The sequence below is a fragment of the Notamacropus eugenii genome, chromosome 2, assembly GCF_028372415.1.
Source record: "Notamacropus eugenii isolate mMacEug1 chromosome 2, mMacEug1.pri_v2, whole genome shotgun sequence".
Classification (NCBI taxonomy): Eukaryota; Metazoa; Chordata; class Mammalia; order Diprotodontia; family Macropodidae; genus Notamacropus; species Notamacropus eugenii.
In genome coordinates this window covers 85,949,368-85,977,245 of record NC_092873.1, presented here as the reverse complement: position 1 = coordinate 85,977,245, position 27,878 = coordinate 85,949,368, and the positions used below count along the sequence as shown (strand labels likewise).

Sequence of the window (27,878 nt, the reverse complement as noted above, 5' to 3'; positions counted from 1 at the left end):
TCTCTTCTTACTCATCCCTCTCCCCTTTCTTCTTGTGCCACCTCTGCTCCCTGTTAAGTCTAGTCCTGCAGGCCTCCAGATTTCAGCTAGATGTGGAGAAGAGAGAAAACTACTCTGCCATCAAAAGGCAGGAGGCATCTGCTTCCTGAAATACTAAATATCTTTATGCCTATGTTAGAAGTATCTAAGTACCTCTGTGGTTCAGTGGTTAGAGCACTGGGCCTGGAGTCAGGAAGACCTCAGTTCAAATTTGATCTCCAATACTCAATAACTGTGTCACCCAGGGCAAGTCACTTAACCTCTGTCTGTCTGTTTCCTCCACTGTAAAATGGGGATAACAGTAACAACTTCAAAGGGTCGTTGTAAGGATCAAATAATATTGGTAAAGTGTTTAATACTGTCTTGTACTGATTGGTGGTTAATACATGCTTGTTCCCTTCTGAGAAGGAATTAAGGTATCTTTGAGGGATGTTGATGACCCCAGAAGTTTCCTTTGGCCCCTCTACCATAGCTGGGTAAATTCACATGAAAGTAGTTGGCTCTGGGGAGGTGTCCATCCTAGCAGTATGAAACAAGTGTCCTGTCCTGGTAGCAGCCCCCCAAGGGGAGGAGAAGTCTCCACCACTCCATCATAACTTTTTTTTCCCAATCCTAGCTTCTACTCAGCCTTTGGAATATCAGGGGTTGTTCAGCCAATCAGAGCAGCTGGAAAGACATGGGGTTCCCTAGGGATGAGTGTTCCATAAAATGCCTCCATGTATTCTGTTCCCCTCTCCATCTGAACCCCCATGCACACTACCCTCCATTCAACCTCTCATCCAAGCAATGACAAGGGGCTTTCAGGGATAGAAGGCCCCTCCTCCCCTTCTTCCCCCACCAAGTTCACTGCTCCCAACTCCCTCCTCTTCCCTCCCCCCATCCCAAGGGTGTCCAGGACATTGTGTGTCTCAGGAAACAGTTCAGACGTGGGGCCTGGAGGAGGAGGAGGAAGGGGATGTGAGAACAGAGGAGACTCTCCTGCCACAACCAACCAAAGACTCTGGGGGGGTCCCCTCCTGGAGAGAGGAGGGTGTGGAGCCTGGGGGAGTGTCAAAGATGCAGCACCCCTCCACGCTGCTGCTGCTACTGATCTCCCTACCACTGACCAGAGGTAAGGATGTTGGCATGGATAGGAGCAGGGAGTCACTCTCTCCAGTAAGATTTAGAAATGAACGGAGGAAGAGAATGTTGGTGCAGGGCGTTGCAGCAATTAAGGGGAAAGGGGGAGGTTGAGGAGAAGCCACAGGATACACTGGTCTTGCACCTGTAGAGGAGGTGAGACAGTCATAGGAAATGAGAGCTGCAAAGGCCAGATACTAAAGACCTAAATCTTCTACTTCACCCCTATCCCCACCCTACCACCCACTGACCTCACTCCAGTCCTGCCCAGAAGAAGGAACAGAGAAAGGTGACAGTCTAGTTTGGGAAACTACAGAAACTTTAACTCACAGATTCTCTAGCTACACAATTTGGAGGGGGAGAAGGAGTTGAGAATGTGAGCCCAATCTGGCTGTCCCCACCCCTGATTAGCTCAGCACTGGGCCTTTCCGGTAGGATATCCCTTCAGTATCTCAACCATTCACCTCCTAGGTCCCTCTTGGCCCCCTCCCTAGGCCTGTCATCTGCTTCCGAGGGACAGGCCTACAAGCACAGAATGGGGAAGCCAAGGAATAAACAGGAAGGGAGTGGGGAGACTGAGAGAAGGGGGGACCAGGATCTGGGATGCTGCAGAATTGGGTAAGGGAGTACAAGTGTGGAGGAAAAGGTATCCTTTACTCTCCTAGAAGGAATGGGGACTGAAAGAGTCCATGAAGGGGGTCATGGGGAAGAAAGTTCTCATTCTTAAAAACAAAGGTCCTCAGAAGCTAGTAAGGAAAGGGTTCCAAGTGGACAGTTCTTTCCCCAATATTCCAGCCCCTGTCCCTTAATTCCTAGGACTGTCATGTGAGAGGTTCCCAGAGCCCTGTGCCAATGGGGGCACCTGCCTGAGCTTGCCCCAGGGTGAAGAAACCTGTCAGTGAGTGTTGGGTATTGGGTCTGGATAAAAGGAAGAGGGAGAGGAGAAAAAGAAGGGATGTGGAGGGGAAAGCAAGTGTGGTGAGCAGGGGAGAGATGGAGGAAGATTGAAAGCAGTAAGGAGGGATAGGAAGGATGGATGAAAGGGAGAAAAGAAGACAGAAGAAGAGGGAAGAAGTGAGACAGGAAAATGGGAAGGAGGGGTTGGAAAGAGATGGAAGGGAAAGAAAGGCAAGGTTTGGGGAAACAAGAATGGAGAAAGAAGACTTGTGGTAGGAAGGAGAAAAGTGAGGTTTAGATGGGTCTCCTCCTATGTCTGTTCCCCATTCCCAGGTGCGCCCCAGGCTTCTTGGGTGAGAGGTGCCAGTTTCCAGATCCTTGCCAGAATGCCAAGCCCTGCCAGAACGGAGGCAGTTGTGAGAGCCTGTTCCCCAATCACCAGGGCACTTCCTCCCCCCACCCTCCCAGTTTCTTCTGCTCCTGTCCCCCTGGCTTTGGAGGATCATGGTGCCAACTCAAAGACCCCTGCCTGTCCTATCCCTGTTACCATAAAGGCCGATGCCATGTCTTGCCTTCTGGCCAGCCTCGATGTCACTGTCTAGCTGGATGGACAGGTATTGGAATAAAGCCAGGAAGAGGAGAAATGAACGATGTTGTGTTCTCTCCTCTTCCTTCTCATTTCTTCTATCTTTTTGCCTCTTCCTCCCAATATCTTCCTATTTTCCCCTCCCTTCCTCTCCATATTTCTGTGATCTAATATAGGTAATAGGAAACTTGGCAGGGAGAAAGGGGATCCTCCCCAAGGGCAAGGACCAGGTCTTTTGCTTTGATCATCAAATACTTCATTTGTTTAACAAATGATTATCGAGCATTTATCACATGCAATATAGCAGCTGCTTGCCTTCAAGGAATTTACAATCCAATAAGAGGCTAGGGCACCTTCATAAATAGCATAAAGGAAAGTAGAATGTGGTAAGGGCAAAGTTCTATATGAAATCTGAGGCAAGATAAATCACTTCTATTCACATATAATGTTTCAGGGAGGGGTAACAGCTTAAAGTATGGGAGCCCTGAAGGAAGGAAGAATTTCAATAGGCAGAAAAACAGAATGGAATATAAACATACATAATAATAACAATAATAACTAACATTTGTATAACACTTTAAAATTTGCAAAGTGCTTTACAAATATCTCTTTTGATCCTCCCAAACCTGGAAAGTAGGAAGTGCTATTATTACCATTTTATAGATGAGGAAACTGAGGCAGGTAGAGGTTAAATGACTTGCCCAGGGTCACACAATTAAGTGGCTGAGGCTGGATCTGAACTCAGTTCTTTCTAACTCAAAGTCTAGTGCTCTATCTACTGCACTATCATCTAATTCTCATCTATTTTGATGGGATTTCAACTAAAAACAACACTGGAACAAGTCATTATCCACTATTATAATTTTATTTTTAGTGGAATACAGACTACTGCAAAGATGAATACAACAAATGGGTTTTGAAGCTGAATAAAAACATAAGTATGTAAGGTCAGCACACGCAGATCAGCAAAAATGAAAATGTCTCTATAAGCTCACTGAAAACATCTTTGGTACAACTCTAGGAGCAGATGGGATAATAAGGACAAAATTATTCTGTTCCCACATGATTTTGACCTCCTCTGTTGGGTTTCTATATTTTGGAAGCTTTTTGTTCCATGTTGCTTGGAGATTGTGGGTATTTGGAATGGTGATATCTATTAAACACTGCTCTTAAGTTTTTCTGTGGGCCAGTGTCATGTCTGGGTGGGCAACAGTTTGGTCTGCAATGGTCCATTTCCAATATTACAATACCGTCTGTTGGATGAGTTCTCCAGAATATTACAATTACTAATACTACTAATACTACTACTACTACTACTACTACTACTACTACTACTACTACTACTACTACTACTACCACTACCACTACTACCACTACTACTACTACCACTACCAGTACAAGTACCACTACCACCACTACTATTACTATTTCTACTGCTACTGCCACTGCTACTGCTACTAATACTGTTACATAAGGTTGCTCAAAGTAACTTTCAAAGATCACCAGCTAAGTTTCAGAGAGGCAGTAATCTTCATCAGTGAAAAGGCTACTCACAATAGAGAGAATGTAAGCTCCTTGAGGAGAGGAACTAGTTCATTTCTGTCTTTGTATCCCCAGTACCTGGCACATATAGTAGTAGGTGTGGAATACATGCTTGTTGATTAACGGTGGAAACCCAGATCCTTGAAATCTTAAAAGTATATGATATATAATATGTAAGATATAATAATGTGATATAATGTCTGTATGATATAAGCAGGGTGTGCTATATAACCCAAGTGCAGGAGATATGCAAACTAAGCAGGATACAACCCAGACAAGATGTGGTCAAAATAGGATGAGTTGTGACAGATAGAACCCAGTCAAGTGTGATTAAAAGGTAGCTAGAGTCATTATGATTACCCAAGAAAAGTAGAATAGAACTTTAAAGATGATAATAAAACTGAGATACATTCATGTATATCCGGGCAGCTAGGTGGCACAGTGAATAGAGAGCTGGGTCTGGAATTAGAAAAACCTAAGGAGAAATCTGGTCTCAGACATTTACGAGCTGAGTGACCCTGGGCAAATCATTTAACCCTGTTTGCCTCAGTTCCTCATCTATAAAATGAGCTGGAGAAGAAAATGGCAAACCATCCCAGTACCACTGCCAAGAAACTGGGGTCACAAAGAGTTAGATATGATTGAAATGACTTAAAAACAAATCATGTATATAACTAAGAAAAAGATACAATAAAGGCTGTAAAAAATTAATGTGAATATGAGATAAAAAAATCTGTTACATACCATATAGAACAGGCTATAACTCATGCAGGGTGTAAAATGCTTTCCTTTTCTCTCCTCTCTCTTCTCCTACCCCCACACCCTAGGTGAGCACTGCCAGCATCATGACTTCTGTAAAGCAAACCCCTGTGCCAATGGAGGGGTCTGTCTGGCCACATACCCCTATATTCTATGTGACTGCCCCCAAGGCTTTGAGGGCAATAGCTGTCAACATGATGTCAACGAGTGTTTCCAGGACTCAGAGATCTGCCCCATAGGTGCCACCTGCCACAATATACTGGGCTCCTACAAATGTCTCTGTCCCCCAGGGCAGGATGGGCCCCAATGTGAATTCCAGGTAGGGCCCTGCTCTGCTACAGGCTGCCAAAATGGGGGCACCTGCCAACTAGCTCTTGGGTCCACCACTCTGCACCACTGCCTCTGCCTCCCAGGTGAGTGCTTATGAGAACCTTTCCCCAGCCCTGCTTTCTATCCCAACATTAAGACATTCTCCTTTAAGACCCCTATTACCCAAATGATCTCCATGATCCCTGTGCAGGTTTCACAGGCCGGAAGTGTGAAGTGAATCCAGATGATTGCATTGGACACAGTTGTCAGAATGGAGGCACCTGCCAAGATGGACTAAATGCCTACACCTGTCTCTGCCCTGAGACCTGGGCAGGTGAGTTACTGAGGTCATAGACAGGGTAGGATCTATGACCCAATTGTCCAGTTCTAAGATGTGGAACTCGTGTTTAGTCTCTCTTAACTTTCAGAAACCATGGTATTAGGTCCCACACCCCTGTTCTTTTTCCTCCATAGGACGGGACTGTTCAGAGGATGTGGATGAGTGTGGAACCATTAGCCCCTCAAGATGCCAGAATGGCGGTACCTGTCAGAACACCCCTGGCAGCTTTCACTGTGTGTGTGTGAGTGGCTGGGGTGGCCCAAACTGTGAAGAGAACCTGGATGACTGTGCTTCTGCCACTTGCGCCCAAGGGTCTACATGCATTGATAGAGTGGGCTCCTTCACTTGCCTCTGCCCCCCAGGTCTCACAGGTAGGAGGCTGAAGGGACATCGAGGGAGTGGGGGAGATGGAACTTGGACAAGTTAGAGAATAAATAAGATATTTGTAAAGTTATTAGCACAATGTAGCACAAAATAGATACTTAATGCATTTTCCCTCCCTCCATCCCATTGCAAGAGACATAGAAATAAGAGGATATGGGGGAAGCACTGGAGATGTGAGAGGAATATTACCTGGCACATAGTAGGTACCTAATGATTAGTGATTGATAAAGAGACAGCGGGAAAACTCAGGAGGCAGTGGTAAGGGAATGGGAATACATGAATATGAAGGGTATGGAGTTAATGGAAAAAACCAATTCATCAATCAATAAGTATTTACTAAGCACCTTCTATGTATCAGATACTGTACAGACAATAAGTAGGGAACAATTTCTCCATATAAGAAGGGGAGGACTGACTAGGACAGACAAGCATATACAGAATAAATGTAAAGAGAATAGATACAAAATAATTAAGTACAAGGTAGTTTGGGGAGCGAAGTGGATAGAGCACTGGGCCTGGAGTCAGCAAATTCTGAGTCAAATCTAGCCTCAGACACTAGCTGTGTGACCGTGGGCAAATCACTTAACTGCTATTTGCCTCAGTTCCTCATCTGTAAAATGGGGACACCACTCCAGTACCTCTGCCAAGAAAACACCACGGACAAAGTCCATTGCATCACATGGAGTGCGACATCACTGAACAACCACAAAAGTTTGGGAAGAAGGGCACTCACAGCTGATGGGAATCAAGAAAGGCTGCATGCAAAAGGTGGTACCTGAGCTGTGTCTTGAAGGCAAAGAGATTCTATTAGGCAGAGTTAAGGAGGGAATGCATTCCAGGCAAGGGTGACAAGCCAGTACAAAAGCATGGGTGGGAAATGGAGTGCTGAATGTGAGGAGCAGAGAGAAAGTCACTTTAGCCAGACTGGAACATTCAGGAAGGGCAGTTACGTCCAATGAGTCTAGAAAGATAGGCTGGGACCAGGTTGTGTAGGGTTTTAAAAACTAAACAGAAAAGCTTATATATGATCTTAGAAACAAGAGAGAGCCACTGAAATTGATTGAATAGGACAGTAACGTGTCAGATGGGCACTTAAGGAAAATCACTTTGGCAGTGGTGTGCAGGATGGACAGGAACGGGAAATCAAGGCAGGGAGAAGAATGGGGAGATTGTTACAATAATCAAGAAAAGAGGTGATAAAGGTTAAAGGTGAAGATTTGAATAAAACACCAACGTCATAAACCTAAGAGACTAGAAGAATAGTGGTTTCTTCAACAGAAATAAAGAAGTTGGGAAGAAGCGTAAATTTAGGGGAAAAGATAATGAGTTATACAAGGAGATCACAAGAAAGAAGTGGGAAGATGGCAGAATGTAAAAGTGGAAGACACTGAAGAAAAAGTAGAAAAAAGAAAAACAGTGATAAGGAGGGAGACGCAGAAACCTCTGCAAAGGATATATAGGGTGACATAGGGACCTCAATCTATTCTCATGCTTGCTCTCTCTGTCTCTGTCTACCCCTGCCCCTCTCTCCGCTCTAGGTCTTCTATGCCAGCTACAAGACATGTGTCTGAGTCAGCCCTGCCACCCCAAAGCCCAATGCAGTACCAACCCCATCTCAGGAGCCATGCTTTGTCTATGCCAGCCTGGCTACTCCGGCCCCACCTGCCACCAGGATCTGGATGAATGTCAGATGGGTGAGGAACCCCAGTATTCACTTCTCCAACCAAGCCTATTCACCCTATTTCCCACAAAAGAAATATGAAAGTCAAGGGGAAGGGGAAACAGTAGTAAATGAGATTTTCCTATACTTCCTCAGGTTTTTCCAGTTTCCCAGGGGGGAAAAAAAACACAACACCTTTATTTTCTGAATATTTCTAGAATTCTTCCAAGCCATCACATCTCTATTCTACATTCTCCCTTCTGATTTTCTGCTGTGCAACCCTCTATGGACACTACCTTTCACCTCCATATAGATGCCATCCTTCATTGTCCCCTAGAGCTACATACTCTCTTCCCTATCTCCCATAGAGGCAGTGTGGTATAATGGAAAGTGCTCTGGAGGCAGAAGTAGAAGACTAGGCTCTTCCAGCTGATGGACCTTGGACAAGTCACTTATAATCTTTTAGATGTTAAGGCAGCTAACTGGAACAGTGGATAAAGCCTGGAGTCAGGAAGACCTGAGTTCAAATCCAGCCTCAGACACTTACTAGCTGTGTGACTCTGGGCAAGTCACTTCACCCTGTTTCCCTCAGTTTCCTTATCTGTAAAATGAGCTGGAGAATGAAATGGCAAACAACTCCGGTATCTTTGACAAAAAAAAAAAAAAAAACAAATGAGATCAAAAAGAGTCAGATGCAATTCAAATGACTCAACGACTACAAAAGTTATTATTAGCATCATAGACTGAACCAGAAGGAAGTTCAGAGAGTCATTTAGTCCAACTCTTCCCCCTTTTTCACAGATAAGGAAACTGAGGCTTAAGTGGAATCACCCTGCTAGTAAGTGACAGAACTGGAACCCTCTAACTCTAAATACAGAATGCTTTCTACTACAGCACCTTCCACTGTATCATCAAGGTTCTTTTCAAATACATTCCATCTTCCTACTTTCATCCTCTATCCATATGCTCATCTCTAAGATACATCCTCTTCCTTGTCCCCTAAGACACATCTCAGTCTCTCTCTTCTCAGTCCACCAAAGCCTTAGTCCCTGTGAACACGGTGGCTCCTGTCTCAACACCCCAGGATCCTTCAACTGCCTCTGCACCCCAGGCTACACCGGCTCCCGATGCGAGACTGACCATAATGAGTGTCTATCTCAGCCCTGTCACCCTGGCAGCACCTGTCTTGACCTGCTCGCCACTTTCCACTGCCTCTGTCCTCCAGGTATGGAACGACACTGGACAGCCTGTGGGCAAGGGTGGTGGTGTGGTTCTGGGCAAAGGGATGATAGCAACCACAGGCACAAAAGCAAAGAGGAATCCACTTTCCACTCAGCTGAACAGATCGGTTTTCAGGAGCTTACTCACAATCCTGAGGAGCAGGAAGGAAAATAGGACAGGTACTTCACCTGAACCACTGTTGACCCCAAGCCCAACTGCCCACTGGGAGAATTCCTATGTGGAGAAAGGTAGACAAAATGAAAATGGAAGATTGACGGATGGGGGAAAAGTACAGTTAAGAATATGGTTGGTACATGATGCTTCCCTGGTCCTACAGTCCTAAACAAGTTATCATGTCCCCAAAGTATTTATTTCCTGAGATCCAAGGTCAAATTAGTTCCTTTTGTTTTCTCATTACTACCACCCAATACTTCCAACTAGGAATTAATCTTTCCTAGCCCAGCTGTAGATTCAAAACACAATATTGACCTCCTCTACAGCTTTCTCTACTGCCCTTCAATTAGGCACAATATTCTTTTTAAGATTTTGTAATAATTTAAAATTAATGCATACAGCAGATGGTAATCAAGGCCAGAGGATATCCATAGATAAAATGAAAAGTTCAAAGTGACAAAGCATATAAAATAAATGTCCCTGAATCTTGAATTTAAAAGTTTTATCAGCTTTCTGAATTACCTAGAAAACAGTCTGTTCATGTCCCTGGTATGACTCCATATCTGAGTAAAGAAAAAAATCCATTTGTACAACCAAGAGAGACTCTATGCCAGCCAACTATGTTGCTGAGTAGTTATTGGAAGGAAGCTGAACAGTCCTTAACCCCAACCTGTCTGTGCCATTGACTCATTATGTGTCATTGAACAACTCACTTCCCCTCTCTGTCTTCAGTTTCCTTATCAGTAAAATGAAAGGTCTGGACTTAATGATCTCAATGGGCTCTGCTTCTTTTTGCCAATACTTGTTAGACAAATCCCAAACTAGGGCTTCGGGTAAGCAACCAAAATGCTATGTATGTAATATACTTTATTCAGATTTAGAATTTTCTGTTCCCCCATAATCAGGATTGGATTTGGCATCACCTATAAAGGGCAGGACATGTCTTTCTTTCTCGGGGCCTTTGTTTCTTCATCTGTGAGATGAAAGGATTACACTAGATGAGACCAAGGGGACCACCTGATCAAAAACCCATATTTGTGGGAGCCATGTGAACATAATTATATAATTAATCATATCCAGCTTCATTGCAATTATGAATTGATCTAAGCTTAATGACATGATAAATAACTACCACTCAGAGCTTTGTACAGTACCTGGCACTTAGAAGGCATTTAATAAATGTTAACTGAATGACTTAAAGGTTTGTAAAGCACTTCTTCACAACAGACTTGAGAGATAGATGATGCAGGTATTATTATCTTCACTTTATAGATGAGGAAACCGAGGCTCAGAAAGGTGAAGTTATCTGCCTATGGTCATAAAACTACTAAGTATAAAAACCTGGATTTGGACCCAGGTTTCCTGACTCCAAGTCCAGCACAATAGAGGTAATTTTTACCTGAACTACTGTAGGAGCCTCTTGTTTGACCTTCTTGCCTCAGGTCTCCCACACACACACACGTCCAATCCATTCTCTACTCAGTTGCCAAAGTGACCGTACCATTTGCCTATTCATTATACTTGGCTCCCTAATTACCTGTAGGATCAAGTATAAAATTATCTTTAGGCATTTACAGACACTCCTAAGCCAGTCCCTACCTACCCTCCCAGGCTTACTGCACTCCATTCTCCTTCACATGCACTATGCATGATCTGGCCAAACTTGCCTTCTTAACTAAGCCTTTCTCACTTGCAATAGCACTACAGTGAATGACTGATCCTCCACAGGTCAAAATGCACTGTTTTCTCCAGAAAAATCCCTGCATGAACTTGAATAGGATACAAACTGGTGTTTTAAGGGCCCTGAAGAAGGTCCTAACAAGCAAACAGCTTGTTAGAAATTGTACATACTATCCTTTGGGGATTTCCCAATGCTCCAATGCCTGCTGAAAAGGGAATAGGAAGGCTTTGGACCAAATATACAAATGCATTTTATCCAATACCTGAGTCTCCACTGCCTGAGCCTCTGCACTAATTCCAGTGTCAGCAAACTCTCCCTATCTGCTCTATCTGTTCATCTTAAAACTGCTTCCCTGGGTGGCTAGTGGAATCTGAAATGACTGAGGAAACAAATCAAATCAATTTATTAAGAAAAGAATGCCAATTGTAGGGCAACTGGTGGCATTGTAGATAGAGTACTTAGCCTGGAGTCAGGAAGACCTGAGTTCAAATCCAGCCCCAGACATTTACTAGCTTTGACCCTGGGCAAGTCATTTTACCCTGTTTGCCTCAGTTTCCTCATCTGTAAAATGAGCTAAAGAAGGAAATTGCAAACCACTCCAGTGTCTTCAACTAGAAAACCCTAAATGTGGTCACAAAGAGTAGAACGTGACTGAAACAACTAAACAACAACATGCCAATTACATAATAAATCAGGACCAAGTCTCCTCAGTTTTGTCACTGGACCCTAAATACAGGAGGAGACAGATTTTTTATGTATTAAAAGCAATCAAATAAGACCAATTATTTAAAAGGAAACAATTAATAGGATATAAACCAGGATACAAGATTAGATAATCTGATTTTAATTGGAAGAATGATTACAGGACTTTCCAAATGGGGAAGGAGAGTTAACAGGTGCAATTCCCTGAAATCAGAAAAAGAGGTGTCCCACTCCTCCCCAAGTGTCCGTATTCAATCAAAGGAAGAAGGAAACAGTAACTGACCAGTAGGAGACCAGTTTTCAGATAAGACATAATGACTGCTTGAGATATATAATTGTGAGGAAACTCCTTGCATCAGTCTTCAGATCTGATTAAGCTTTTGGTCAGTATAATCTCGGACCTAAGTTAAGCATTAAAGAAATTTTATCCCTGAGCAACAGGTGGGGGTAGTACAGCTTCCCAGCCATGCAGGGCTAGTTTCAAACAATGCAAAAAAGTTTTCTCACAGTTCCCATGGTTGAATAAAGTTTTCTCACAAGATAGAAATTGAACTAGACCCATAACTGAATAGAAAGGGAACTGAGCTGTATCCAGAATTGAGTCACAAGATGGGAGTCAGTATTGTTCACTCAATTCCCACAATTCTCTCAATTCCCTCACCTGTGACCATCATCATATGGCCTCTGGCTCCACCTTCTTCCAAAGCAGCAGGCTTTGCTGCTCTGGGCTAGGGTTTTAGGCCATGACAACAAATCGCCAAACCTGTGCTAAACCAGTTAGGATGGCATGATATGCCTAAGAAGTCAGGACATGACTAAGGTAGGCAGCTAGCTGTTACTTTAATACAGAAGCTAAGAAGGGTACATATATACTTGTATATCACTATAGCTGCGTGTTTTTGCTTATTGGTTGGTTTTTAATTTTAACAACTTTATATATGACCTTTCCACTAGTGTAATCAGATCACGTTTTCAAATATCATCTCTATTCAGATGATGCTCAGATCTACATATCCAGCCATCACCCCCCCCCCCGCCGAGCGCCAGTCCTGCATCACTCATCACTACCTTGCAACTTGGCCTCTACCTGGATGTCCCATAAATATCTGCAAATCAACATGTCCCAAATAGAACTCATTATCTTCTCCCCTAAAGGTCCCCTATTATTTTTGCTAAGAACATCACCAATCTCCCAGTCATTTAGGTCCATGACCCTCCTTTCTCCCTTACCCCTTATATCTAAGCAGTTGCCAAGACTTACCAACTCTACTTGCCAACTCTACCAATACAATTTTTCTTATCTCCACTCTTATATTCTGGCCCTTGTCACCTCTCTCCTGAACTATTTATGAGCCTCCGAATTGTCATCCTTGCTTCCATTCTCTTCTCTCCAATCCATCCTTCACACAATTGGCAAAATGACCCTCCTAAGGCAGAGATTTGACCATAGGGCCTGGCACATAGTAGACACTTGATAAGTGTTTACTGACTGCCCCAAAATCTTCTCCATTATCTCTAAGATAAAATACAAACTCCTTGGCCAGTCACTGAAGACATACCACAGTATTCCTGCTATCTGCCTTCATACAATCTCCATTCATGAACTCTTATATTCCAGTCACACTAGAGTACTAGCCATTCCTTTATCTACTTCTCCTGCATTCACACACAAGCTATTCCCTGGGCCTGAAATGCACTAGTTATCTCTACTTCTCAGTATCCTTACCTTTCTTTAAAGTTCAGTTCCACTGCCAACTCCTCCATAAAGCCTTTCTGATGCTTACTGTTCTCTCCTTTTTTTTGTACTATATTTATGTACATGTTGTGTCTCCCCAGTATTCGTGTAAGGCTTCTTGAGGACAAATACTGCCATGCTTTTTGTCTTTGTGTCCCAAGTGCCTATCACAATTCCATGCACACAGTAAGCACTTTTAATTGAATTCTTCTGTTACCAAAGCCCACCCCTAAAGTCACTCCTGTCTCTGGGGAATAAAATATTACTGGACTTGGTGAGGCCTTCCAAATCTCCTCTGCCTAGCCTGGCATTACCCACTAGAAACCTTCTTGGAGCTAAGCCTTCGTCTACAGCCAGCCTATTTGCCCTTAATTCTCTCATGGATTCTCTAGACATTGTTTCATGGCTCTCTCTAGAGTTATTCCTATTTGTTTTGTTCTGTTTTGTTTTTTTAACATTCTCTACCTCGGTGCCATCTCCAGCCTTGGTCAGACCAGTCTTTAGATACTGTCCCCATCCAAAGCTTCTTACTATTCAGAGCCATATCTCCTGACATGACAAAAAACAATTCTGCATGTTTTCCACACTAAACGATCTGAGCCCCAGATGCCTGTACCTCTAACCAGCTCCAGGGTCTTCATTCTATCCAATTGTGCTGCAACAGTTTGCCCACATAAACTCTACTCCTCTGTAGCCATCATCACAACACTGAGACCTAGCTTTTCCCTTCCTCTTGTGAGCTGGGATCTCAGCTGTTCCCAGGAATCACCAAGCATGTGCCCAAGTGTCTTTAGATCCCACTACTATACCCAAATCTTAGACCACCTACTTTGAAGATATTTTTCCCTTGGGTCCCATTTTCTCAATTACTACCACCCAGTGTTTCCACTTCAGAATTAACAGTTTTCAACTCAAATGATCCAAGAAGACTTGTGCTATTCTTTTCCCCTTTTCCTACTAGCCCCTCAAGTTTTCTTAGGTTTTCTAAGGATATTTACTACTAGTGACAAAGAGGAAAGACATAGAGGAAAGCTACCAAGATGTTCAGTAAGAATTCAAAATCTTCCAAGTTGAATGTCAAATCTTCTTGAGTGGATTTCAAAATTCACTATCTGGCCTGATTTCCCCAGGTTTCTATGCTACTCACCTCCTGCTCAGACTCTTGACTTCCTGGGCTTTCTTCAGTCTCTCACTGGAAATTCAAAATCTCTCTTTTGGATTGGGAGGCTCTGCCTCTGCTCTCTTTTGCATTTCTATTGGTTCTAGAAGAAAATGGAAAGATTATTGTACTGGGTGCTAATACCCAATATTTACTTTGATGTGGCAGCTGAGGTCAGAGCCATTTGCATAGTATAAAAGAGACCAGACAGCTATGTCTGACCCTGAACACAGAGAAATAATGGGAAGTATACCAAATGACTTTTGGAACTTGGGTTACATCAATTCTATTTTATTTTCAGATTCCCATTGTCTCCCTCCCACACATGCGCCACAAACCCCAATGAGAAAACAAGAAATAAAACCCCTTTTCTTCAGATTTGGATAGAGAGGAATCAAGGGCCCAAATGGACCAAGTTGAAAGGGATGCATGAACTCACTTGATTAACCCAACCCTGTGTCCTGTAGGTTTTGAGGGACAGCTATGTGAGATGGAGATAAACGAGTGTAAGTCAGAACCCTGCCAGCATCAGGGAATCTGCCATGATCAAGTGAATGGCTTCCTGTGCGAATGCCTTCCTGGTGAGTACTTCACACCTGCACCACCTCTACTCCTGCCCTGAGTATCCAAAATACTCTGGAGCTATCAGCTTCCTTAACGCTAAACTCCTCAATACAACCTCAATCCCTGCTTCCCTACAAAATAATCCCCAATCATCTGAGCCCCTTCAAATCTCCCACCCCACCATTGACCACAAATTGCCCTTTTCACAAGTCACTTCTCTGTTTCCCAAACTCTTATGCCCCCAATATTTGTTTACCTCCATTCTCGAACCACTTCCATGTCTTCCAGATCTCCTTAAGTTACCACTTTTTCCCCCCTCCTTCCCCACCTCCATTCCCTTTAATTTCCTCTTTCAGTTCTGCTTGCACCTCCTCTCTGGGCCTTATCTCTTCCCCCAGTTTCTTCAGATTTCCCTCTGTCTTCTGCTATCTCTGTTCCCTACCACTCAATACATTCCCAAAACTGCACTCCTCCCTAACAGTTACCCCCTTATGTCTGCATCCCCTGGGAAACCCTCCCAGATACACATTTTTGCTAGCAGACAGTCAGAAATGAAGTCCTTCTCCTTCCCTCACCTTTGACTCACCCCTCTCTCCCATATTTACATACCAGGCTTCACTGGCCCCCATTGTGAGGAGGATGTAGATGAGTGTGCCAGCTCTCCCTGTGCCCATGGTGGAAAGTGCCAAGACCAGCCTGGGGCCTTTCAGTGCCAGTGTCCTTCAGGTGAAAGCTGGGGCAGGGGAGGAAGGGACTGGGTACCAGGAAACCTTAAAGTTGTATAGGGATTGTGTGGGTGTGTGTATTTCAAAGGTCTCAAACTTACCTTCTTTTCCCATACATCCAGGATTTGAAGGTCCTCAGTGCCAGGTGGAAATAGATGAATGTCTTAGTGACCCCTGCTCCTCAGGATCTACCTGTCTTGATCTTCATGGCTCCTTCTCCTGCAATTGCCCCCAAAATGTTACAGGTCAACAGAGAATTGGATTAGAAATAATAAATACTTGAAATGAGGGGTGGGGAAAGATAGAGGAAACATTTTCAGAATAGGATGAAAGGTGCTGTGGGGTCAATGTTGGTATCAATTATTGTGCCCAGGGTTCAGCTAGGAGAGACTGGGGTTGGGTAGGGGGGAGGGCAGTTCTTAAAGGTAGACTGGAGGTCATCTAAGGGATTTATCATGTAAATGGACTTCATTGGAGATTTTCTCAGAGAGGACATGGAGGACTCTGAGAGCCTAACCCTTCTGTCTTATTTTTCATCTATCTTAGGACGACTCTGTGAGTTCTCCTTGTGCCCACTCACCTTGTGCCCTCCAAAGTGGGAATGTCAAGCAGAAAGCCAGTGCCTCTGCCCTGATGGAAACCCCAGCTGTCCCCCTGCCAAAGACAACTGTACCTGCAAACATGGACAATGCCAAGGGTAATACCTCCTCACATTCCACCTCTAGATGCTCCCCTTAATTGGGACTAGAAGGGAGAGAGACAGGAGAACACAAGCAATAGAGAGACAATGGGAAATGGTCAATGATGAGAGAATGGGTAGCACTAATACCAGTAACAAGTAAGATCTCTAGTCTGTGTCCAGAGATGTTCTATCCTTTGCATAATCTCCCAGATATTTGAAGGTCATAATTGGGTCACCCTTCAGTTTTCATTATCATCCCAATATGCTTAGATTTTCTTCATAGGCCCTTTTTTCCCCTTTATTCATCTTGTTTGTCTCCTCTGAAGTACTTCAGATCTCCCACATTTCAAGTTATCAGGCCCAAGGCTAGAAATTTAATGAGAGAAAGACCAGAGGTGAGCAGAATGGGAGGATGATTTCAAACATCTATGTCTCATATGCTTTCATTTCTGCAGCTTATTATCCCCATAGTTACATCTCAGGACCAATGTTTAGGATAGGCAATTAATAGATACCTTTTTATTTTAAAAAAAATTCTCTCTGTTTATTCTGCTCAATTTCTCCCTGTCTTGCACTCAAATTTTTTATATAAAGGGCAAAACTGTCAACATGTTCCTGACTGAGAAGGTAGCATTATAATTCCTATTCAGGAAATGTCATAGCTTAAACCTGATTAAGATGACATCATCTCAATTTGGTGAGCCCCCTTCAAGCTCCTCTAAAGTAGAATGTCAAGCAGAGAGAGAGGAAAGCCTTTGCCTCTGCCCCAATGGAAACCAAGCTGTGCCATCCCATGCCTTTTCCCTCCCACCATTTGTACCTGCAAATGTGGACAATGCCAAGGACCAAAGAGCCAGAAAGGATGGTAGAGATCATTTAGTCCAGGGGTGGGGAACTTACCACCGTGAGGCCACATGTGGCCCTCAATGTCCTCAAGTGTGGTCCTTTGAATGAATTCAAACTTCATAGAACAAATCAGTTTGGATTCAGTCAAAGGCTGTACTTGAGGACCTAGAGGGTCACATGTGGGTGGCCTCAAGGCTACAGGTTCCCCACCCCTGATCTAGTCCAACTCCCTCACTTTATGGAAGAGGAAACTGAAGCTTAGAGAGGTTAATGACTTACCTGGGGTAACACAGCTATTAACTGTCTGAGGCAAGATTTGAACTCTGTTCTTCCTGATTCCAAGCCCAGCAATTTATCTACTACACCATGCTGCCTCTGCCATGTGGAGGAAAGATCTATTGAGTCAGAACTGATGGTGGAAGAGATCATTTAGTTCTAGAGTCAATGGAAAAAATAGTCATTCAGTTGAGATCATTTGGGAAAGGGAAACTCAGTGAGGAACAAGGTCAAAAACTCAAAGCCAATGGAGATAATTGGTCAACAGGAAGGAAAGGAAAATGGGGTGAGGTGGAATCTAAATGAAGGAGCTGAGTCCCCACCCACATGCACCCAATATGCACTCTTCTCCTTTCATACCTAGATCTACATGTGTGTGTGATGTGGGTTGGACAGGGCAAGATTGTGAGGAGGAGCTGGGGGGCTGCGTTTCAGAGCCTTGTGCCCATGGGGGTACATGCCATCCTTGGTCCCATGGCTACAACTGCACCTGCCCCACTGGATACACAGGTGAGGCTCCTTTGACAACCTAAAATCAAAGAGAGAAGGAAGGGAAGGGAAAGGAAGGAAAGGGAAGGGGAGGGAAGAGAAGGGGAGGATGGAAAAAAAGCAAAAAGGTGATGGAAGACATGGGAATGGGGAAATAAAGGAGTGGAAAGAAGATAAAAGGGGGGAGATGAACTAGAGAGAAGGAAGGAAATGATCAGGCAAAAAGAGCAGGCAAAGAAACAAGTACCCTGGGTTAGACCCTTATCCATTTATCCTAGGCCCCACCTGCAGTGAGGAGGTGACCAAGTGCGACTCCAGGCCATGTCTTAATGGTGGCTCCTGCACCCCTACCCCTGAAGGTTACTCTTGCACCTGCCTGCCTAGCTATACTGGGTCCCATTGCCAGATTAGCAGGGACCACTGCATATCTGGTGAGTGCGTATTATGAACTGGGGCAAGGGGGGGGGGGCAGGAGGGGGGAGGCAGTAGCAATGGCTGAGTTCAACTTGTGCTGAGTACAATTTAAGTGTTGATTTATACTGAATGGAAATGAGGGACTAAACTCTGTTACATTAACGTCCTAAACTATGTTACATTGACCTGGATGTGAAGTAAATAATATTGTTACATCTGGAGAACCAACTGGAGACCAAAATCCTCACAATTCTTCTCTCTATGCCCCTCCCCCCAGCCTTATGTCTCAATGGGGGCACCTGTATGGATGGAACCAGTACCTTTATCTGCCTTTGTCCCATGGGATTCAAAGGGACATATTGTGAAGAGAAAGCTCCCCCGAACTGTGCAGACAGGTGAGCAGTGGGGTTCAGGAAAGGGAAACTCTGACTCGTTCCAACTCTCCCTTTCCCTACTCCCCTGGACCTGGGTTCTCTCACCCTCTATTTTCTAAAAGTTGCCCTGATGGCTTCACTCTTTGTCTTACATCTCCTGTGTAACCATCACCATCCTTCCCCCCCATATTTTCCCTGTTTCCATCTTATCTAGACCCTGTAGGAATGGGGGGACCTGCCAAGAAGGCTTGGAGGGACTTCACTGCCTCTGCCCTCATGGTTACACCGGAGACAGATGCCAGGTGAGGGGTCACAGGGATTCTACGGTAGAAATCTGACAAAAGGGAGATTTTGGGGAAAAGGAGGTTTTTTCAAGTGAGAAACTATCAGAGAAGTTAAGATATTATGATTTACAGAAACCAGGATAATCTGGGAATTAGTATCCACACAAATCTGGGATACTGAGATGTGATTAAGAGTCCGAAGGCTACTTTAAGACTGAGGAGAGCTTTCTCTAGGTTTAGACAGGGGAATGATAGAGGAGAATCAAGAGGAATTTCAGGTGTAGGAGACAGTTTTAGAATTAGGAGAATCCCAGTAAATGTGGGAGACTTTTGAGACTGTACATTGTGAATGCATTGAAGGTGGAGAGTGTTTTTCGGGGGGTGAAAGTCAGTATACTGGAGGTAGCTAGACTCATGCTTCTCCTGCCTCTTCATAGAACCCCCTGGACCTCTGTGCTCCAAATCCCTGTCAACACAATGCCTACTGCTTCCAGACTGGCTCCTCCTTTCAGTGTCTTTGCCCTGGGGGCTGGACAGGGTCTCTCTGTGAACTGCCTCTCTCTCTCTGCCAAGTGGCTGCCCTGAACCAAGGTATCTATCCTATAATCAACTTAGGTGACCCATACCCAAAGGGCTAACTTAGGGTATTTACCTACCCACCAACACTGATGAGTATTATCATTATTAATGTCATGTTTATATAATGCTTTCAGGTTTAAAAAATACTTTCTTCACAATGATCCTTAAGGCAGATGGTGCAACTATTATTATCCCCATTTTACATATGAAAAAGCTGAAGCTAAATGATTAAATTACTTGTCCATGATCACTTGGTTAAGAGTCATGACCGTTTGTGGGCCTAACAGTCTTTCCACTATCACACAGTTAATATACTACAACTCAACACAACTCTAATCAACATGGTTCAAGTACACTCACAGCAGCTGGATACAACTCAGCCATACCTAACAAACTTCAACACAACACAGCTCAATGACATTTCCAACTCAACATAGCTGAACTCAAAATATTAAAATTGGAAGACACCTTTAAAATTACCTGACTCAACACTCTCATTGTAAAAATAGACCCCAAGGTATATAGCTATTTAGTGGCAGAGACTATAGGATTCAAATTCAGGTTTTATAATTCTAAGTCCAGGACTCTCTCAGTGCAACCCAGATAACCCAAACCAACCCAGCTAATAGCACAAAGCAACCACTATCATTATAATTCAATCTCAACGAATGTACCTCACTCTCAACATAACTTAACCATAGTCAACCACGTCAAACCCAGCTATCAACAGCCCAACACAATATAACTACATCTTATGTTCTTAGAATTATGAGAAATTCTTCATTTAACAGACAACCTTTATTTGTCATTCTCTCATAATCTTGGAGGGGTTGGGGGTGGTAGCAGGGAGGACGGGCAGCCTGAGGTTTTAACCTATTTTCTGCCAAGGAAAATCCTCTTTACACTAGGAATGTAACTGATACAAAAGGGAAGGGTTAGTTTCCTTTCTAGTTAGTTGAGCATTCTATTAGGCTGATCTTTCCCCCTTTTTTCCCCCATGTCTCTCTTCCTAGGCATAGAGGTCTCTTCCTTGTGTCAGAATGGAGGGCTCTGCATGGATGATGGTATGTCCCATTTCTGTCAGTGCCCACCTGGGTTCCAAGGCAGCTCATGCCAGGACAAAGTGAATGTGTGTGAGTTGGGGCCCTGCCAGCACGGGGCTACATGTATGGCCCATCCCAATGGGTACTTCTGCCAGGTGAGAAGGACTAAGGTGCAAGGAAGATTCAGGGAGCTTGGAGGAGTGGGAATACAGTCACATCAGGGACACTGAAGAGATATTTGATTTGGGAAGAGACCCTAAGTTAAGGAGAGTTGGGAAGGAGTTGCTAAAAAGTGCTGAAGAGGGGGACAAGAAAGTGTGTTGCCTAAAGTTCAGTTGTATAAAATAGTTGTGTGTTTGTATATATTGTGGTTATAATAACATGAATGGATCCTGAGCTGAAACAAATTGATGGTGGTAAGTTATGTTAAGTGAAAAGAAGAACGATTAAGCTGTGGGGATATATGGGTAAAAATGATTTTGTCTTAGAGCTAGGAAGAATCTCAAAGACCATCTAGTCCACTTCTTTCATTCTACAGATCTGGAAACAGGCCAAGAAAGATAAAAGGGACGTGCTCAAGGTCACACTGCAAGTTATCAGTACAGCCAATACTATATAATTCAAGTCTCCTTGACTTGACTCCCAATTTGGTGCCTTTTCCATACTCCTATTTATTAAACTGGTTTTAATCATGAACTGTACTATCCATACTGAATTTTCTGTGAAATTGCATTGAATTATGTCAAAATGCGTTAAATTATATTTGGTTGTAGTGATTTGTGCTGGGCTAATCACAGACTCACATTCCCTGCCTCAGCCTGAGCTACCCTCCTGACCCCACAGTGTGCCCCTGGCTATCACGGACAGAACTGCTCAGAAGTGGATGCTTGTCAGTCCCAACCTTGCCATAATCATGGCACCTGTTCCTCAGTCCCTGGTGGCTTCCACTGTTCCTGCCCCCCTGGCTTTGTAGGACTGCGCTGTGAGGGTGATGTGGATGAATGCCTGGACCAGCCTTGCTACCCTGCAGGCACTGTGGCCTGCCATCCTCTGGCCAATGCTTTCTTCTGCCAGTGTCTCCCAGGATACACAGGTGATGAATGGAGACTAAGGGTGGAAATCAAGGACAAGGAGATTAGAGAGAACAAAGCAACATCCCCTTCCACCCCATTCAATCCCACTAACTGGGCTGGCAGAGTCACTTTTCCACCTCCCCCCAGGTTCCATGTCATATATCTCTCCCCACCCCATTCAGGACAGGAGACTCCACTCTATCACCACCACCATGAATTCCTTTGCCCATACCTCTTATACCCCAAAGTAAACATGAGAAAAGAGTAAAGGGAGAAGTGTGAGAAGCACTAATTCCTCACAGTAGGTGTCATCCTCACATCTCCAGGTCAGAGGTGTGAGGAAAAGTTGGACGCCTGCAAGAGTCAGCCCTGCTCCCATGGTGGAACCTGCGAAGTGGTAGTTGGAAGTCACCTTGGCTTTACCTGCCACTGCCCTGAGGTGAGTCATCTCCCACTCTACACACAGCTCACCTTGGTCACCTTCACTACAATCAGCAAACATCCAAGGAGGTCAGGATATAGTTATAGGAGAACACAGGAAAGAGGCAGGAGAGGAAAGGTCAGGTGTAGGCAGTGGGAAGCAATGGTCAGGTCCTCAGGGAAAGAGTTATGGGGGAGCACTGGAATCAGTCAGTAACATATATGGAACATATATACCTAATGTATAGAGAGGTCAGGAAATCATGAGCAAGTGGATGGTGATGATCAGAAGAACATATGTTACTAATCAGTGAGGTTCTGTGATTGAAAGGCAGGAGCCCTGGGTTTTAGTCGCAGCTCTGCAACCAATAATAATGAACATTTATGTATCACCTTAAGGTTTACAAAACATTTTCCTATATTATCTCATTTGATCCGCACAACTACTTTGTGCTATGTATTATTACCTCCACTGTACGGAGGAAACAGAAGCTCAGAGAACACACAGCTGGTGCCTGAGTTGGATCTCTCTGACTCTGAGCTCAGTGTCCTATCTGCTACATTCCCTAGCAGGTGTCTTCATGTCCACATCATCTATCTGGGTCCCAGCTTCTCTACCTATGAAATAAAGAAACTGGACTAGGTGACCTTTAGGTCCCTTCTAACTCTAACATTCTTGCAGCATAATGCATTGGAAAAACCACTAGACAAATCCCAATGAGCTTAAATGCTGGTACAAACACTATGTGACTGCAACAAGTCACTTCACCTCCTGAGCCTCAGTTTCCTCAACTGCAAAGTGGGCATAAAACTTTCCCTACCTACCACCTCACAAGATTATTGTCAAGTGTTTTAAGAGTACCATGGAAATATGAATTGATCATAGGTGTTGACTTGGAGGCAGAAAAAGGTTATAGTGAGAGTGAGCTGTCCAGAGTTCTTAGTCTTAATTTTTTCCTCTCTTTCCATCCAGGGTTTTGAGGGTCCCACCTGCCTCCATGGTGCCCCTTCCTGTGGCCCCTACCACTGCCATCATGGGGGCCTCTGTCTGACCTCTTCCCAGCCAGGCTCTGTCCCTCACTGTGCCTGCCTCAGAGGTTATGGGGGCCCTGACTGCCTGCTTCCTCCAGTCCCTCAGGGTTGTGGATTTCCTTCTCCTTGCCTACACAATGGCAGCTGCATAGAGTCCCATGGAGTGAAGGGCCCTGGTGGCTCTAGTTTCCATTGTTCCTGCCCCCCTGGGTTCCTAGGGCCTCGATGCCAAACATCTGAGGCACAGGGATGTAAAGGTCGAGGTGGAGATGGAGCCTGTGATCCTGACTGCAGTAGTCCTGATGGTGCCTGGGATGGGGGAGACTGCTCCCTGGGGATCCCAGATCCCTGGAAGGGCTGCCCTCTCCATGTTCGATGCTGGCTCCTCTTCAGAGATGGGCAGTGTCACCCACAATGCAACAATGAGGAGTGTCTGTTTGATGGCTACGACTGTGAGACCCCCCAAACCTGCATGTAAGGCTCCCAAGGGACATTTGGGGAGAGAAGAGTGACATAACAGCTAAGCCAGGACCAAGGTCTCAGGTCTCATTAGGCCTCTTATGCTACTGTAATTCCTCCCCTTATAACATCAACTGGGAGTCAGGGCAAGGGAGAAAGGAACCCTGAGCTAAAGGAATCCTAGGAGTAGGGTGAGATAGGACATCAGAAGCCTCTGATAAAACCCAGAAAACAGAGACCTATGAGCTCTTCTTGGGTACTGTGAGCATCCTGACAGACTAGGTCCCAGGGGAACATAGTATATTCCACCCCACCCTATTTCCATCAAATAGAGTCACTGAGAGAAAGGAACTTGTAGTTCCTACCTCAAGAGTTTAGGCAGATAAGTGATGTTTGGGGACCAGAAAATGAGGAAGACATGAGGAACCCTAGTTCTAGATCTCCAAGAAATGACCAGGAGTCATTAGATACCATTATTGATGGGGTTTTCCCATTTCACAGTCAAAGTCTTTGAGGAGAATAGTGTGTAGAGCTACTGACATCTTTAGTTAGGGGCACAGAATGTGGTACCTGAAAAGATCCAATAGGAGAGCACAGTTTGGTGGGAGGAGAGATCCTGAATCCTCTTCTCCCCACCTCTCAGTCCAGCCTATGACCAGTACTGCCAGGATCACTTCCACAACGGACACTGCGAGAAAGGTTGTGACACTGCAGAGTGCGGCTGGGATGGAGGGGACTGTAGGACAACAGCCTCCAACCCTGAAACAGGTCCTTCTCTGGCCCTGCTGGTGGTATTGAGCCCTACTAACCTAGACCAGCAGCTGCCCACCCTTGCCCGGGTTCTCTCCTTGGTGCTGAGGGTGGGGCTATGGGTGAGGAAGGACCAAGAAGGCAGAGAGATGGTATACCCCTACCCTGGACCTCAAGCTGAGGAAGAGCTCCGCAGAAATAGAAACAACCCCCAACAAGAAAGAACAGCACCACCCACCCACCTCTCCAACAAAGACACTGACACCCTCCCTGCTGGGTAAGGAAAATTAAGGCAAAGTAGGACTAAGGCCAGGGACAGCGAACCAGTACCCACATAACTAGGCTTTCATGATTCTACCCATACAGATTTGTGGTGGTGCTGGGTGTGGATTCATCCCGCTGTGGCTCTGCCCCTCCCACCTCCCGATGCCCATGGGACCCAGGCTTCCTGCTCCGCTTCCTAGCTGCAATGGCTGCTGTTGGGGCCCTGGAGACCCTATTGCCTGGGCCCCTGCTAGTTGCCCATCCCCAAGAAGGCACAGGTAGATGCTATCACCCTCAACTCTTAATTTTCCCTTGAATTTTCCCTCCCCCTATCTCTGACCAGGTACAGGTACTCAACCACCTGAGTGTTATCCCATAGTCATCCACAGCCTTTTCCAGGACTATCTGTTGTCCATCACTTACTGTTGTCTATAAGAGAGGGAACAGGATGACTGGACTCTCAGGGTAGCCTGTAATGAGGCCACACTGATCCCCTGCCCCTCCTTCTATACCTATGTGCTTTATCTGTCTGTCTCTATACTCTCTGCATCAGATGCATCTTTGCTAAAGCAGACAAAATTATTTTGTCTATCACTTTCTGGATCTCTGATTTTGTCTTCATCTCTCTACCCCAGCACCCCTAGCACCCCACCTCCCCTGGCCTGTGTTCTTTTCCCCAGTGGCTGGGGTGATTCTCCTGGTTCTGAGTGGGCTCCTGGTCCTCCAACTTATCCGGAGAAGGCGCCGGGAGCATGGGGCTCTCTGGCTGCCCCCTGGTTTCTCCAGTAGACCTCGATCTCGAGCAAGACCTGCCCCCCGTGGACGTCGGCCCCCTCTGGGTGAAGATAGCATTGGACTCAAGTAAGAGCAGGAGAGACCCCCAAATGGCTCTGGAGGAATAAGGAAAGTGTATTACAGAAAGAGAAACAAGGGAAAGAGGGAATGATGATTTCACAGAAACAATGAGTCCTAAAGGCAGAAGGAATCAAATTAGCATGCAAGATTGGATGACAGAAGTCATCTATGATAAAAATGAAATTCTGAGATTCTTCAGAGTTTCACGTTAACTCTAATCACATGTCCTCATTCCCTGTTCCTTCCCCTCTCCCAGGCCACTGAAACCAGAGACTGAGGCTGATGAGGATGGGGTTGTGATTTGTTCAGGTCCTGAAGAAGGAGAAGAGATATACCAGGTAAGGAGTATGAGATGGAGATGGGGCCAAGAAGCAGCCTGGGATCAAGAGTGGAATTGAGGGATAGAGAAGTTCATCCCAATTATTGGCCTACTTTAACTCAGGCTGAGGAAGGGGTCCCACCACCCAAACGCCAACTCTGGCCTCTGAGTGGAAGAGGACAAGAGTGTCTCCAGGTGGCCATGCTTACCCCTCCCCAGGAGCCTGAGAATGAAGCCCCTGATGTAGATGCCTGTGGACCAGGTATGTAAATAATATTCGATGTTTAAAAAAAAAAAAAAAAAAAGGAAAACCAACCACCCTTCTCTCCACCCTCCATTAATGTTTAGAATCATTGAATTATAGAATATTGGGACTGGAAAAAACCTTAGAGATCATCTTGTCCAAGCCCCACCCTACTCTCATTCGCAAATAAGGAAATTGAGGCCCATAGAATTTAAGTGCTTTGTCCTAGGTCATATAGCTAGTTAGTAGCATTTTTCCTTTCTAACTCCTCAGTTTCTTTTCAAACCACCAAATCTGTCACTTTGTTCTGTTGTTTTTCCCTTCAATCCCTCCTCTGCAGATGGGGTAACCCCATTGATGTCAGCTGTGTGCTGTGGGGGATCAGAGCCTAAAATACAAGAGGGGCCACAGGGAACAGAGCCATGGGAACCACTCCTGGGTGGTGGGGCAAACCCCCAAACCCATACTGTGGGGTCAGGGGAGACCCCTTTGCACCTAGCAGCCCGATTCTCCCGTCTACCTGCTGCCCGACGCCTCCTTGAAGCTGGTGCCAACCCCAATGAGCCAGACAGAATGGGGCGTACCCCCCTCCACACAGCTGTGGCTGCTGATGCCCGAGAAGTCTGTCAGGTCAGGCCCCTAAAGGGAGCAGAGATTGGGGGAAAGGGATAATAAGCCAGAGAGGACAGGTAAAAGGGGAATAGAATGGGGGCTCCAATGCTTTGATTCATCCTTTATGCCTCACTGACCTTAATGCCAGGTTCCCAGGGCTCCTCTATTTGGAAATGGACCAGGGGACTTACACTATATTTTAAACCTTCCCTGATATATATGAACGGTAGCTCAAGCACAGAACCTTCAGGAGTTTTTTGAATACTGAGTTCCCTTCACTACCTGAATTTAGTGATCTGCAATATGAGGAAGCTCAACTTCCTCTGATGTCACCACCACCTCCAAGTAATCAGTTTTAACAGCCATTTCCCTCTCCCCTTTAATAATCTTACACATACTCCAGATCACAAGAGTAAATTCTCTAGGATTTAATTGCAAAGGAAATTAAATAAATACAAATAATATATAAGGATAAGGTAAATGTAAGTGCACATGAAGGAAAATCTCAAATATGTAGCATTTAAAATTTTCTAACCTAACCTTTAAAGTTCCTTAGGCTAGTATCAGCCTTGATGCCTTATATTTGTGTGGGACCCCCATCCCCATGACATTCCCCTTCCTCCAGGAGAATTTCCTCTTTCCTCCCAGAAAAAAAAAAAAAGGAAATTATTCCCCATCCCACTCCACCCCACTCTGAGACCCCACTTAGACCCAGTGGATTAAGTTCATTGGGTCATCCTCCCATTCCCAGGTTAATGCCCACCAATTACCAATCTTTACAGAGGGTCTTTATGTATTAAACCAAAACTCATAATTAGTATAGGACAACAAATTTAGACAGTGTTTTTTAAGTTTGGGCAATTAAAAACAACAGGACTTGGAATCCAGTAGGAATAATTAGGTAAAATCATGATAGGTCCTAGTTACACCTATATTGCTGTGCAATTGCTTAGTTAATTAACTTGATCCAAAATTGATAAGAGGATAAAAAGAACTATCAAAGTTTTCCCCCAAAAAATAATTCAATGCAAATACCATCCCAAAAGTTAATAACAAAGACACTTTTCTTTCCTTCATCAGGAGATCAGAGAGAATAGGAAGCAGAATGGGTTTGGGGTTGAAGAGGAAGAAGGGTTTGGAATATGGAAAAGAGGAAAGAAGGGTGGAGAAGAGAGATAAGAAAAAGAGAAGGGTGGTGTAAAGATGAGTATAAGAAAGAAAAGAAAGTGAAGAAGATAGGAAAGTCAGGCAAAGCAAGACTATATGG

General features: G+C 44.7%; 1 protein-coding gene and 1 long non-coding RNA gene across 3 annotated transcripts in view; one reads left to right on the top strand and one right to left on the bottom strand.

Moving 5' to 3' along the window:
* Positions 1-27,878, bottom strand: part of LOC140522327 (uncharacterized) — a 60,552-nt gene that overhangs the window by 29,423 nt on the left and 3,251 nt on the right. The window contains exons 2-5 of the long non-coding RNA XR_011973286.1: positions 17,404-26,638; positions 16,426-16,644; positions 15,698-15,815; positions 14,296-14,410 (exon numbers count right to left, since the gene is read on the bottom strand). This is a non-coding gene — a long non-coding RNA (uncharacterized lncRNA). The remainder of the gene's footprint in view (positions 1-14,295; positions 14,411-15,697; positions 15,816-16,425; positions 16,645-17,403; positions 26,639-27,878) is intronic.
* NOTCH4 (notch receptor 4) overlaps positions 963-27,878 on the top strand; it is a 31,412-nt gene continuing 4,496 nt past the window's right edge. Inside the window, exons 1-27 of one of the 2 annotated variants that reach the window (XM_072637593.1) lie at positions 963-1,150; positions 1,975-2,056; positions 2,389-2,669; positions 5,011-5,355; positions 5,463-5,585; positions 5,726-5,962; positions 7,514-7,669; positions 8,666-8,860; positions 14,775-14,888; positions 15,484-15,597; positions 15,719-15,841; positions 16,143-16,293; positions 17,765-17,910; positions 18,168-18,320; positions 18,581-18,698; positions 18,892-18,979; positions 19,399-19,552; positions 20,554-20,738; positions 21,427-21,676; positions 21,983-22,095; positions 23,050-23,582; positions 24,211-24,594; positions 24,684-24,859; positions 25,217-25,442; positions 25,693-25,774; positions 25,879-26,017; positions 26,340-26,629. In XM_072637593.1, coding sequence (XP_072493694.1) covers positions 1,096-1,150; positions 1,975-2,056; positions 2,389-2,669; positions 5,011-5,355; positions 5,463-5,585; positions 5,726-5,962; positions 7,514-7,669; positions 8,666-8,860; positions 14,775-14,888; positions 15,484-15,597; positions 15,719-15,841; positions 16,143-16,293; positions 17,765-17,910; positions 18,168-18,320; positions 18,581-18,698; positions 18,892-18,979; positions 19,399-19,552; positions 20,554-20,738; positions 21,427-21,676; positions 21,983-22,095; positions 23,050-23,582; positions 24,211-24,594; positions 24,684-24,859; positions 25,217-25,442; positions 25,693-25,774; positions 25,879-26,017; positions 26,340-26,629 — 5,013 coding nt within the window. In that variant the 5' untranslated portion in view covers positions 963-1,095. The remainder of the gene's footprint in view (positions 1,151-1,974; positions 2,057-2,388; positions 2,670-5,010; positions 5,356-5,462; positions 5,586-5,725; positions 5,963-7,513; positions 7,670-8,665; positions 8,861-14,774; positions 14,889-15,483; positions 15,598-15,718; positions 15,842-16,142; positions 16,294-17,764; positions 17,911-18,167; positions 18,321-18,580; positions 18,699-18,891; positions 18,980-19,398; positions 19,553-20,553; positions 20,739-21,426; positions 21,677-21,982; positions 22,096-23,049; positions 23,583-24,210; positions 24,595-24,683; positions 24,860-25,216; positions 25,443-25,692; positions 25,775-25,878; positions 26,018-26,339; positions 26,630-27,878) is intronic. The other variant, XM_072637594.1, reaches the window with a different exon arrangement.